General features: G+C 35.3%; 1 protein-coding gene across 1 annotated transcript in view; it reads right to left on the reverse strand.

The window, feature by feature from the left end:
- The window catches only part of LOC141301158 (E3 ubiquitin-protein ligase MYCBP2), a 134,989-nt gene that overhangs the window by 67,276 nt on the left and 52,905 nt on the right, over positions 1–14,808 (reverse strand). The window contains exons 19-31 of the mRNA XM_073831398.1: positions 12,905–13,024; positions 12,653–12,734; positions 11,220–11,337; positions 10,913–11,117; positions 10,664–10,817; positions 10,329–10,501; positions 6,661–6,786; positions 5,830–5,957; positions 5,644–5,735; positions 5,264–5,398; positions 5,089–5,172; positions 4,902–4,998; positions 1,904–2,096 (exon numbers count right to left, since the gene is read on the reverse strand). Of these exons, the coding sequence (XP_073687499.1) occupies positions 1,904–2,096; positions 4,902–4,998; positions 5,089–5,172; positions 5,264–5,398; positions 5,644–5,735; positions 5,830–5,957; positions 6,661–6,786; positions 10,329–10,501; positions 10,664–10,817; positions 10,913–11,117; positions 11,220–11,337; positions 12,653–12,734; positions 12,905–13,024 (1,707 nt within the window). The remainder of the gene's footprint in view (positions 1–1,903; positions 2,097–4,901; positions 4,999–5,088; positions 5,173–5,263; positions 5,399–5,643; positions 5,736–5,829; positions 5,958–6,660; positions 6,787–10,328; positions 10,502–10,663; positions 10,818–10,912; positions 11,118–11,219; positions 11,338–12,652; positions 12,735–12,904; positions 13,025–14,808) is intronic.

The raw sequence follows: 14,808 nt of genomic DNA on the forward strand, positions 1-14,808 counted from the left end.
GCTCCAAACCACTCGAATATAGAAATAACTTTTCTTGTACCTTCTGACCACACTGTAAAAATAAGAGTAATGCTCTTCCTTAGTATTTTTGTCTGATTTCCCATTGCAAATGGCTAAATATTCATAAATCAGGCAAAATGACGTAAGAAATCCCATTTTCTGTAAAATTTAGTTTTAGTTCTGTAAAGTTTATGCTTAAAACAAGAACAAATTTGTGCCAATGGACTCAGAAAAAATAACTTGATTCAAAGGGAAAACGTGTTTTGAGGATATATGTTTTTGTTTTAAGCATTAACCCACTTTACTTTTCAGTTTTCCAAGACTACATTTTACATTTGGATCTCAAGAACTTTATTTTGATTAAAGAATGTTTAGATATTTGCATTAAAAAAAACGAAATTACCCAGGAAGACAGAATTTTTGGCAACGCATGCAGCATTCAATGTTACTTTTTTCTGCTCTGATTTAAGACCTTTTTAAGATCCACACAATTGTTATATTTGTTAAATTAGTTATATTTTCTGCTTTCATTTTCATTTTAGTTGCAGTTTTAGTAATTTCGTTATGTAGTTTTATTTGTATTAGTTTTTGTTATTTTCTGAAATACATATTTTTTTAAGTTTTAGTTTAGTAGTATTTTAGTACTTAAACTTAAACTAAACAAAAATCAGAAATGTTGGCTTGTTAACTATCATATATAGTATAGACTAGTATAGAGTGGGATTAGTAAGACTAATAATGTTTTCTAAATAAGTATTTTTTGAAAAAAAAAAAAACTGTAATACTGTGAAATTTTATTACAATATAAAATAATGGTTTATATTGTAATATACTTAAAAAAAATATTTATTCCTGTGATGCAAAGCTGATTTTTTAATCAGGCATTACTCCAGTCTTAAGAGTCACATGATACTTTAGAAATTCTAATATGCTGATTTATTATTAGAATTATCAATGTTGGAAACAGTTGTGCTGCCAAACATTTTTTTTGGAACCTGTGATACTTATTTCAGGAGTCTTTGATGAATAAAAAGTTTAAAAAGAACAGCATTCATTCAAAATAGAAATGCTATCATTTTTTTGTCAATTTTAAGACACCCTTGCTGAATAAAAGTAATAAAAAAAAAAAAAGAGAGAATAAAAACGTACTGACCCTAAAGATTTGAACGGTAGTGCATATTGTCAGAAAAGATTTCTATTTTAAATAAATGTATCACAGAATCCTGAAAAAAGTATCACAGGTTGTAAATAAAAATATTAAGCAGCAAAAACTATTTCCAGCACTAATTATAAATCAGCATTTTAAAATGTTTTCTGGATGATCATGTGATCACTAAAGACTGGAGTAATGATGCTGAAAATTCAGCTTTGATCACACTTCAGATCTTCAGAACATTTTTTTTTTTTACATCATAACAATGTTTCACAATTTTAAATTTTGGTTTTAGTTAATAATTATTCAGACTATTCCTTAAAGACTAACAACTCTGTCCCAAAGCTGTCTTCCTCTTCATTACATGTGCTTAAAGGCCTAGTGTGACATAAGACCCTGACAATCAATATAGACTACATCTGTAACTCAAGGGAGCTCCACGTGTGACATCAACAGTCCGACTCAGCAAGAAGTGACAGCACAGATTCAGTGTATAACAATAAGACCGGGTGACAAGGTCTAGTCGTACAGTGTCAAGAGAGTGACAGCAGTGCTCAAAATCAATGTAACTTAGGTCAGCTGTTTTTTCAGCCAATAGCTTTACTTACACAATCACTTAAATAGCAGAATGAGTGAAAGGGGCCTGTCTTGACTGCAGCATTTTAGCAAAAATAATATGTAGGTTTTTAAACAGCCAGTGGGACGCCACTTTAACATCCTTTAGATATAAGCAGAAATGGTATAGAATACCAGAAATGGGGAAGATCTCGCAAATGTAGACTCGTAACAGTCGCAGGCAGCAGGTGCCCACAAACCGCAGACGCTCCAGGTCCAGAAGAGTGGCTGTGAACTGGAAACCCTTCAGGCCCCTCAGCTCCTCCACCCCCAACACCAGCGTGGTCCAGCTCCAGTGCAGGATACTCAGCAGAGACTCGAAACAGTCCTGACACGAGAACAAACACACACAACTGGGAAATGAACCAAAGAGCTGACCTATTATTAACTTGGTTTGACTGCACAAAGCAGATAGACGCATGGAAAAAAAGCACCAGCACTCAAGGGATTTCCTTCAAGAATAACAGGCAATAAAATACACTGAAGTACAAACTATTCAGAATTGGCTGCGGTACATCTGCTGCTTGCCAATTTCTTTTTGCTTTCTAGTTTGTTACAAGGCATAAGGATATTATATGAACACTCAAACTAGTGTTGCTAACATATCCTTTTGAGGAAAAAGCAGGTCAAAATATCAGCACGAGCACATTTATGGGTCAACCACAAACAGAGATGAAAGAGAAATCTTACAAGGATCTTTTTTTTAAATGCGTGCCAAGTCCCCATGAAATCAACATTTTAGTTTTTTGGCTTTTAGTATGAACATGTTAGCCTAAAGGTTATTTGTAAGCTAGTGTGCTTCAAAACAATGACAAAATTTGCATTTAGAAGATTTAAGCATTCAAAACTTACAGTACAGTCTCTCACTTTCACCAATATGGATTAACGATTTTCATGACATCACCCTGCACTTCCAATCAAACGCTCTCTAGAATTCGAAGTGTCCCGCCCCCTACACTATAAATAGATGCCAAAGCTTCACAAAATTAGCATATTCTGTACGGTGAATGGCACGCAGTGCACTATATAGGAGATAGGGAATGATTTAGACAGTGTACATATGCTTTCCATTGGTGAGAAAGAAGTCACACAAACCGCCACAGCGTACACACAGTCTGCTCTGGTCCAGAGACACAACAGCACAGAATCGGCACAGACCACAAAACGTATCAGACCCGTTTGAATTCTAAATGGAACGCTGTATTTTATAATATGGATTAGATTGTGGCTGTCATACGCCGTCAAATGCAGCCTTACAGAGTTCAATGGCTCTGTGATATAAACAAAACACTATTGGCTATTCAAAAAAGAGGGCGGGACTGTTTTTCTGTTTCCTGTTTCAAATTTCCTCAACATTGTCAACAGTGGACTTAAGTAGTTGTACATTTATGTCAGTTTCATAAACTTTTGAAATTCATTTAAACAGATTTTAAATGAACAAAATTTTGATTAGTAACTTGTCAAATGTGACCCTGGACCACAAAACCAGTCTTAAGGTAAAATTTTACAAAACTGAGATGTATACATCATATGAAAGCTCAATAAATAAGCTTTCTATTGATGTATGGTTTGTTAGGATAGGACAATATTTGGCCGAGATACATCTATTTGAAAATTAGGAATCTGAGGGTGCAAAAAAATCAAAATACTGAGAAAATCGCCTTTAAAGTTGTCCAAATTAGGTTCTTAACAATGCATATTACTAATCAAAAATTACATTTTGATATATTTACAGTAGGAATTTTACAAAAAATCTTCATGGAACATGATCTTTACTTAATTTCCTAATGATTTTTGGCATAAAAGAAAAATCAATAATTTTGACCCATGCAATGTATTTTTGGCTATTGCTACAAACATACCCCAGCGACTTAAGACTGGTTTTGTGGTCCAGGGTCACAAATGATGCAACCATCAAATAATTTTTTTTCTGTACAACATAACTACTAATGAGTACATATATTATTTATTTTCAAAATACTTTTTAAAAAAAAATAAAGGTAACAAATATTGTAAATTTTTGAATTACCTATATTGAGATTTTCTTGTCAAATGGTTTAACCGTCAGGTAAGAAGTAATTAAATATGTTTTAAATATTAATGAATACTGAATGAGTACACATTTATTATTTTGAAAAATAAATAAAAATAACAAATATTGTACATTTTTAAATAGCGTACATGATGATATTTTCTTGTTTTTTCCATTTATCAATCCTGCCATGTAAAAAAAAAAATCAGATATTGCCAGAAACGCAAGAATTATGTTGATTACTATGTCAGTTGATTTGGCAAGTTAAGTTTTTAATAAAAAAAAATAATAATAATTAATTAATACAAAACTGCTTCACTGCTTGTTTAAAAACAATTCAAGAATGTCAGCAATTTAATTGGGCCAGACCAGACTTTTACATCACCTAAACACTTTTTACGTTAATTTATGTTAGTTTTTAACCTCAAATGCTCGTCTTGTCTAGCTCTGCGTGCCTTCTGTGTATTCCGGTTCAGGACAGTTAGGTATGTTGAAAAACTCCCATCTCATTTTCTCCTCCAACTTCAAAATCATCCTACAATGCTGCAGAAGTACCGACCCAGTTTTTACAAAGTGAACATGCAAAGATGATCAAACGCCCTTTTCAAAAAAGGTCAAACCGCAATGTAGGATAATTTTGAAGTTAGAGAAGAAAATGAGATGGGAGTTTTTCAACATACCCTAACTGTCTTGAACCGGAATACAGAGAAGACACGTAGAGATAGACACGACAAGCATTTGAGATTAAAATGTACATAAATGTTGTTTTTGTTTTTAGAAAATAACGGATCGTTTCGCTACATAAAACCCTTCATCCTCAGCTGGGATCATTTCGAGCCCTTTGAAGCTGCATTTAAACTGCATTTTAGAAGTTCAAACTCACATGTACAATTGAAGTCCACTATATGGAGAAAACTCCTAAACTATTTTCCTCAAAAACAATTTCTTTATGACTTAAGAAAGAAAGACATGAACATCTTGGATGACAAAGGGGTGGGTAAATGAGTAAATTATCTCTACGTTTTTGTACTGGAAGTGAACTTCTCCTTTAAGCTTAACATTATTGGCCCATAAGCAACCAGTATATTTTCATAAACATACCACAGACACGGTCCTAGCGAACGAACGCTTGAGAATGTGCACAGGCTCACTGGTCTGCTGTTTTCCTTTGGATGCGTTCCCATCATTCGATGGCAACCTGAAACATCAGAACAAAACAGGCATGTGAAAGAATTAATAAAGTCGATACACCAAACAAGCCGTTACAGAACTGAAATTGCTCATGTACCTGTACAGCAGCTGAGGTATTTGTCCAGCATTCACATCAGTACCGTTATTGGATTTCTTCGAGCTCTTGAACTGAAAGACCACACTGTAGGAGGAATTAACAATGATAATTACCATCTTTAGTGAATTATCATGCCATAATGATCACATAATCACAGTAATATGCGTGTTTGTACCCATCATCAGTGGTGATAGTGGCCTGGCCATGGGAGCCGCAGTCACTGCTGGGTCCAGACACACGAGCCCAGGCCACATACCACCAGCCCAACTGCAGGAGCACGGGCTCATCGAACATCATTGCGTACTTCTCCCTGCACACAGAAAACACAACAGTAGCCCTAATGAGCTATTTGTACTCAGCAAATTAAAAAATATTTATAAATACTATAGAAGTATATGAAAAATTACACTTATATTTGACCGTTTTAAGATTGCTCCATTGGCAGGCCTATATATAAGTGCATACATAATAATAGTAATTATGCAGCAATTAACCTGCACTCTAGATAGAGCACTCTTGAAATAGTGAAATGATCTTGTTTTGGATGGTACTTACCGAGCAGCACAGTCGTATGCCAGTACATCTGTCTCGGCCAGCAGGTCTCCGTCAGTTTCATGGTCTCCTCCATCTGGGCCCAGCTCAAACAGCTGCAACACAATCACAGCTCTTAATCATCAACTGAAAATGATCAAACTCCTGAGAATAAAGTGGGCTGACGGGAACACTTAGATAGCACCTGACCTTGATTTTTGCAGTGTACTCCCCTCGGCCACCAAAAAGACCCAGTCCTCCTAACAAGATGTCAGCATCTGCGCAGAAGCGGATAGCCTCCACTGAGTGGGCAGAGTAACCCCAACCTCCTCCGTGACCTAGAAAAAAAGAGTGCGCAAAAACAACACAATGATATAAATGCAACCGAACTGAAAATTTTACAAAATGTAGCAAACTTTTATCGGTGGAGGTTGCCAAGAGGTTCTGTTTTTGACTGTAATTCATGCAGCTTTTAAATATCTGATCACATTCTGGACGTATCGCTCGTGTTGCTGGAAATTGTCAAGATGCTTGTATGCGAATGTGTCTTAAAGGGATAGTTCAGCCAAAAATTAAAATTCTGTTGTTATTTTCTCACTCCAAACCCGTAAGACCTTTGCTCATCTTTGGAACATAAATTAAGATATTTTTGATGAAAACCGCAACACAACTACCACGTTCAAGGTCCAGAAAGGTAGTAAGGATATTGTTCAAATAGTCCAGGTTACATCAGTGGTTCAACCATCATAAATCCATCAAAAAACCTTCATAAAATTAAGATTGAACCACAATTTAACAATGCCCTTACTACCTTTTTGGGCCTTGAACATGTCAGTTGTGTTGCTGACTATGCAGGGTCAGAAAGCTCTCGGATTTCATCAAAAATATGTTAATTTGTCTTTTGAAGATGAACGAAGATCTTATGGGTTTGGAACAACATGAAGGTGATGACAGAATTTTCATTTTTGGGTGAATTATCCCTTTTAAAGTCTAAAAGAGTATTTGGTGGTGTAACAGCTGTATGACTTTTCATGAACTCACTCTCAAAGCGGTTGACCACGCTGTAGTCCTCTTTAGAGTAGACTTTCATCACAGCCTGAGTCTCTTCTTCAGCACTGGCCACACCCATCTTCAGCTCCTGCATCGCAGCCAGTGTGTCAAGACAACCTGAAAACACAATCGAACAGAAGAACTAACACACTAACTTAAGACTCCAATGAAAGGGGTTTTTATTTTTTACTCTGAGGTCCACTTATAAATGTTTTTCCACTTTCTCTATTACAATCTTAAAGCTCAATTTATTCCTATTTCGCCTTCACAAACTACAGTTTGTGCTGTTCTATAGTTTATAAGTATAATATAGTTTTTTTTTAGCAGTTTTTTAACTGCTTAATCCACCAGTAACAGCATTTTAACAAAGTAAGATCTTACTGAAAATATCTTGTTGATCAAAAATACTTTTTGCTTCTCATTATAATAATTAAATAATATAATTCAAAATAATTGAATTATTTATTAATTTAAGTAATTTACTACAATAAGTAAACTCATTATAATAATTAAAAATCTGACCCACTCGTTTGTAATGCTTATGTATGGAAGACGTTTCAGTCACTGACCAAAAAACACAAAAAGATAATTGTGACTTTTTCCTCACAATTGCGATTTTACATCTCGCAGTTCTACTTTTTTTGTCTCCGAATTGCATAATACAAACTCGCAATTCTGAGAAATAAAGTCAGAATGAGATATAAAGTTGCAACTATAACTCGCGATTGCGAGTTTATATCTTGCAATTCTGAGAAAGTCAAAATTGCATGAAAAAAGGTCAGAATTGCAAGATACAAATTTGCATTTGGGAGAAAAATGTCAGAATTGCGTGTTTATATCATGCAATTATGACGATTTCTTGCAACTGTGAGTTTAGCACTCAATTCTGAGAGTGAAGTCTGAATTGCAATTTAATATCACGTCATTCTGATGGGGAAAAAAGTCAGACTTGTCAGTTTACACCACACGAGTCTGAGGGAAAAAGTCAGACTTGTCCATTTATACCACGCGATTCTGAGAAAAAAAAAAAACAGTATTGTGAGTTTATATATCACGATTCTGAGGAAAAAAAGTCAAAATGATGAGTTTATATCACATGATTCTTAGGAACAAAATTTGAATTTTGAGTTTATATCACAACTCTGAGGAAAAAAAGTCAGAATTGTGAGTTTATATCACGATTTTGAAGAAAAAAAGTCAGAATTGTGAGTTTATATCACGCGATTCCGAGGAACAAAAGTAGAATTGTAAGTTTATATCACAATTCTGAGGGAAAAAAGTCAGAATTGTGAGTTTATATCACGATTTTGAAGAAAAAAAGTCAGAATTGTTAGTTTGTATCACAATTCTGAGGAAAAAAGGTCGTATTGTGAGTCTACATTGCGATTCTGGGGACGAAAGTCAGATTTGTAATTTAATATCACGCAATTCTGATGAAAAAAGTCAACATTCTGAGGAAAAAAAGTCAGAATTGTGAGTTTATATCACGATTTTGAAGAAAAAAAAGTCAGAATTGTGAGTTTATATCACGCGATTCCGAGGAACAAAAGTAGAATTGTAAGTTTATATCACAATTCTGAGGAAAAAAAGTCAGAATTGTGAGTTTATATCACGATTTTGAAGAAAAAAAGTCAGAATTGTTAGTTTGTATCACAATTCTGAGGAAAAAAGGTCGTATTGTGAGTCTACATTGCGATTCTGGGGACGAAAGTCAGATTTGTAATTTAATATCACGCAATTCTGATGAAAAAAAGTCAACATTCTGAGGAAAACAAGTCAGAATTGTGAGTTTATATCACGATTTTGAAGAAAAAAAGTCAGAATTGTGAGTTTATATCACGCGATTCCGAGGAACAAAAGTAGAATTGTAAGTTTATATCACAATTCTGAGGAAAAAAAGTCAGAATTGTGAGTTTATATCACGATTTTGAAGAAAAAAAGTCAGAATTGTTAGTTTGTATCACAATTCTGAGGAAAAAAGGTCGTATTGTGAGTCTACATTGCGATTCTGGGGACGAAAGTCAGATTTGTAATTTAATATCACGCAATTCTGATGAAAAAAGTCAACATTCTGAGGAAAAAAAGTCAGAATTGTGAGTTTATATCACGATTTTGAAGAAAAAAAGTCAGAATTGTGAGTTTATATCACGCGATTCCGAGGAACAAAAGTAGAATTGTAAGTTTATATCACAATTCTGAGGAAAAAAAGTCAGAATTGTGAGTTTATATCACGATTTTGAAGAAAAAAAGTCAGAATTGTTAGTTTGTATCACAATTCTGAGGAAAAAAGGTCGTATTGTGAGTCTACATTGCGATTCTGGGGACGAAAGTCAGATTTGTAATTTAATATCACGCAATTCTGATGAAAAAAGTCAACATTCTGAGGAAAAAAAGTCAGAATTGTGAGTTTATATCACGATTTTGAAGAAAAAAAGTCAGAATTGTGAGTTTATATCACGCGATTCCGAGGAACAAAAGTAGAATTGTAAGTTTATATCACAATTCTGAGGAAAAAAAGTCAGAATTGTGAGTTTATATCACGATTTTGAAGAAAAAAAGTCAGAATTGTTAGTTTGTATCACAATTCTGAGGAAAAAAAGGTCGTATTGTGAGTCTACATTGCGATTCTGGGGACGAAAGTCAGATTTGTAATTTAATATCACGCAATTCTGATGAAAAAAAGTCAACATTCTGAGGAAAACAAGTCAGAATTGTGAGAATATGGCAATTCTGGGGAAGAAAGTCAAAATTTTGAGTTTATATCATGGGATTCTGAGGAAAAAAGTCAGAATTGTGAGTTTATATAGTGATATAGTGAGTTTGTATTACACAATTCTGAGAAAAAAGTAAGAATTGTGATATAAAAACCTCCCAATAACCTTTTTCTATTTTTAATTCAGTGGCGGAAACGGATTTCCATACTAATGGGCTGGAATACCCTAAGAACAGTACTGAACAGACCTCGTTGCTAGAAGATGCATGACACATAAAAACAGTATGTGCTTTAAAATCAGCTCAAAATATCAAACATTTGATCTCCTCTGACTGGATAAAATCATAGTCTGAAGCTGAAAAGTAGAGACTGCATGATTTTCTGGCAACTCCAACTGAGCAAAATCTGCAGACTGACTCTGACTTCCAGCAACTAGCATTGAGTTCTCCAGAATGCAACCTTGAGCAAAATCATGGCAAAAGTCATGTAGTGTACCTTAAGGACATCCAACCTTAAGGATCTGAAGAATCAGCAGAACTGTAGGTGCTACACTCAGTCAGAAATGAATATATTCTATATTCTATAAGCTACAACACAGAGAAGGAGCTTTTCTCTTTTTTTAACTAGAGAAGAAGTTCTAAAGGTTACAGTGTTTCCACAGTAAAATGATCTCTTATTCCCAAAAGATCAAGGAAAATTTGATTTGACCGACAAGCACAAAGACTGCCAATCTTTCTTAGACACTGTCAGTCAACCAGCTCCATTTCGTCTCTGTACAGCTGACCTCAGTGAGAAACAGCTAGCAATCTTTGAATGTTCTACCATCACATGACTTCACTCCTGACAGGTTTTGAGATCCTGCTTGACAAGAGGGTGCTGTGACCTGCACATTAAACAGTAGTAAAGCTAAGGTGGAGTGAACGGCAGTGAAATAATATCGTCATACCCAGGATGTGCAGCGCTCCGTGGGACCGGGTGGTGGTGGCGTGGGAGCCCGAGGGCAGAGCCAGCTCAGGACTCAAGATGCTGCAGAGGGCCTGGATGTCCGAGGCTGTGGGCACACGGGCGTCTGCTATCACAGCGTTATAGCAGCACATCTCACGCGTGGCAGGTAGGAACCTGGAAGAACAGCAAGATGGCTTGATATTAGAGTCAATATTATGGAATTTGGACCAATATTTTTTCAGAAATGAGGATTTACTGCCTATATAACAGATGTTGACTATTGTGTTTTTAGGTGACAGGATCATAATGGCATTTTGGCATTATTACAAGCCTCACCTCCAGATGACATCGTAAACAGGGTCCAAACAGAGGCCAAAACCCTGGAGATCCTCCTGCTCTGAGTCATTGAAGGTGCGACAGCTCCCGTCCAGTTTGTTGATCAGAAGGCATTTGAAGGGAGGAGGTTCAGATACTGATGTTGGAACCAAACCTACAGGGACCAGAATGGGAGGGTCAAAGGCTTTAGCAGAATGCAACACATACACATTTTAAACCACAACAGGGAGGTCAAGCGAGAGAGCGTACCGATGATGTGTTTGCTAGCGAAAATCTCTGAGGTGGCCAGGATGTGGGAGTTGATTAGTGCCTCGTCAATTCTGAGGAAGGTTTGATCACCGCTGGCCCCGATCCACGTGGCTTTTCGACCGTACTTGGCGCCAATGTTAGGCATCGGAGAGGGCTTGGCGTTCCAGTAGGGCATGTCTAGGATGGGCCGACCTAACTGCCCTTTCTGTTGAGACAACATGAGATATATTTAGGTTGTTAACAAATAGATGGATAAATTTGAACTTGACTGGTCAAGTTTTGTGTGAATGGGAGACTGTTAACTTACTGAGAAACTCCCAAAGGTGAAGACCTGTCCATCCATGAGAAGCACTGCAGTGTGGTTACTGCCTGCTGTCACCTGAGTACTGGGGCCGGGCAGAGCTTGCACCAGAGTGGGTGACCCCCTGTGTGTTTGGATAAATATAAAAAAAAGTTAGTTTGCTATCAGTTTTAATTGTATAAAATTAAAGATTAGAATTAATTACTTTAAATAAATTGCATTAAAATAAGGTAAATGAATAAAAAATAAATGTAAATACATAACTAAAATAAATTTTAAATCAATAAATAATAATCTAAATAATAATGAATATTTTTTATTATATAAAACTAAATAATAATCAAATAAAAATACTACAAAAATAAATAAATGTAAAATAACTTTAAACACAAACATAATCAAAACAAATACCATTACAAAAAGTGTTTTTTAGTTTTCATAGCTGCTATTAGTTTTAATTGTATACAATAAATAAATCATTAAAATAAAGTAAATAATTAAAATTAAACTGTGTAAACAACTAAAATAAATTTAAAATTAATAATACTTAAAAATAATGAATAATTTTGTAGAATATAAAATATAACAAAATAAAATATAAATTACAAAAATAAATACATATATTAATTTTTTTATTAAATGAATATGTAAAATAACTTTGTAAATAAAATACATGTAAATAAAAACAAATACTATTACAAAAAGTTTGCTATCAATTTTAATTGTATAAAATTTAAAATTAGAATTAATAATTTGAAATAAATGAATTATTAAAATAAAGTAAATAAATAAATAAATAAAAACTAAAAATTATGTTAATAACTAAAATAAAATTTAAATCAAATAACAACTTAAATAATGAATATTATAAAATAAAACAAAATAATAATAAAAAAAAAATTACACGAATAAAAATACATAGATAAATAAATAGATAAAATAAAACAATAAAAATAAAGTAAATAAATAAACTTAAATAAATAAAGCAATGCCTATTTAATAAACAAAAAATAATATTATTATATAAATATAAAATATTTAAAATTCTATAAATAAAATACATAAATACATTTAAATAAAACAATTAAATAATTAAAATGAATATTGAATATAAAGAATTAAAATAAACGTAAAATAATACATAAATATTTAAAATAAATAATTAGAATAAATACAATTCAATTGTTTAAATACACAAATTAAAACAATTAAATATTTAATATCATTAATAATTTAATTACAAAAATAAATAAAATAATACTTTTATTAAAACAAAATTATTTCAATAAATAAATAAGAAATTATTTTCCTGAATGCTTAGAGAGTCAAGAGTGTTTTATGCTACCTTTATGATACTTATGATACTATGTGACTGTTATTTCTGGAGACAATTGTGGCCACTGTGAACTACAACTGCATTCTCTTTAAACCTTTATTACCTAGAATTAACATCTCCATGTCCAAGTTGTCCATGCTGTCCATAACCGAAGGTGTAAACATCTCCATTCTCCATTAACACCACTGCAAAAAAAAAAAAATTTAGGTTTACCATTAATAATGGACATAGAACTTCAATTAATACTTGGCATATCAGAAAACAGGAACATCAAATATTGACCCAAAGTAATGACGGGGAACATGAACAATGGCTTTCTGTCACATTATGAAGGTCAGACGTGATCTTGACTCACCGGAGTGGTGGAAACCGCAGCTGACCTGGACGGCTCGCAGCTCACAGTCGAAGCGTACGGCCCCGGGAGGATACGTAGTGATCTTACTGGCATCTTTGTCCCCGCGTTCACTGCTGCCATCTGTAACACAGAACAGAGCGTGAGCCTGGGCGGGCGGATGGACGGTAAAGGGCAGACAAGGACAGCGAGAGACGAGATGGATGTCTTAAGGCAGCGAGTGAAGCCGGGGGCTGTTAACGACCTGGGAAGAGAAATGATCTGGTGCCTCGGAGGAAAGGAGAAAAACAGAGAAGTGAAATATTGGCATGGACAGAGGCCGAACAGAGCAGAAGAGAAGATAAACTGAGCGGGAAGTTGTGATTGTACACAACCTTAAACTCTCTCTATCAGGGGTTAATAAAAGAGACCTGGCATTGATTTGAGGCACAAATCCAATGAGGGAACAGGAAAAGTGGGCTCCTTTCACTCCACACTGATTAGTGCAGATCAGTAAATGTGCCACAACACCGCGTAAAAATAAATGCAGGCCTGTGTCCCAATGAATGTCTGCATGCAAAAATATATGCATATGGAACATACAGCGAGAGAAAAAAAAAAATCAGTCTATAAAATTAATGGTAGGTGTATTTTAACAATGAAAGACAGAACAACAAAAATATCCAGAAATACGCTTGATCCCCTACAGTTCAGCAAGATTTCAGGCTTCCAGGTGTCTTTTATACAGATAACAAGCAGGGCGTGCTCCTAATCTCAGCTTGTTAACCTGTATAAAAGACACCTGTCCATGGAAGCAAACAATCATTCAGATTCCAAACTCTCCACTATTGCCAAGACCAAAGAGCTGTCCAAGGATGTCAGGGACAAGATTGTAGACCTACACAAGGCTGGAATAAGCTACAAGACCATCGCCAAGCAGGTTGTTGAGAAGGTGACAAAAGGAAGAAACACAAAATAACTGTCAATCTCCTTCGGTCTGGGGCTTCATGCAAGATCTCACCTCGTGGAGTTTCAGTGATCATGAGAACAGTGAGGAATCAGCCCAGAATTACACAGGAGATTCTAGTCAATGATCTCAAGGCAGCTGGGAACATAGTCACCAAGAAAACAATTGGTAACACACTACGCCGTGAAGGACTGAAATCCTGCAGTGCCTGCAATGTCCCCCTGCTCAAGAAAGCACATGCTCGTCTGAAGTTTGCCAAAGAACATCTGAATGATTCAGAGGAGTACTGGGTGAAAGTGTTGTGGTCAGATGAGACTAAATCGAGCTCTTTGGCATCAACTCAACTCGCCATGTTTGGAGGAGGAATGCTGCTTATTACCCTAAGAACACCACCCCCACCGTCAAACATGGAGGTGGAAGCATTATGCTTTGGGGGTGTTTTTCTGCTAAGGGGACAGGACAACTGCACTGCATCAAAGGGACGATGGACGGGGCCATGTACCGTCAAATCTTGGGTGAGAACCTCCTTCCCTCAGCCAGGGCATTGAAATGGGTTGTGGATGGGTATTCTAGCATGACAATGACCCAAAACACACGGCCAAGGCAACAAAGAAGTGACTCAAGAAGAAGCACATTAAAGTCCTGAAGTGGCCTAGCCAGTCTCCAGGCCTTAATCCCACAGAAAATCTGTGGAGGGAGCTGAAGGTTCAAGTTGTCAAACATCAGGTTCAAGACTGTAATGACTTGGAGAGGATCTGCAAAGAGGAGTGGGACAAAATCCCTCCTGAGATGTGTGCAAACCTGGTGGCCAACTACAAGAAACATCTGACCTCTGTGATTGTGAAGGGGCCAAATACTTAATTCACTCATGAAAATACAAATCAATTTACATCTTTTTTGAAAAGTGTTTTCTGGATTTTTTTTGTTGTTATTCTGTCTCTCACTGTTCAAATAAACCTAC

The sequence above is a fragment of the Garra rufa genome, chromosome 25 (genome assembly GCF_049309525.1).
Source record: "Garra rufa chromosome 25, GarRuf1.0, whole genome shotgun sequence".
NCBI lineage: Eukaryota > Metazoa > Chordata > Actinopteri > Cypriniformes > Cyprinidae > Garra > Garra rufa.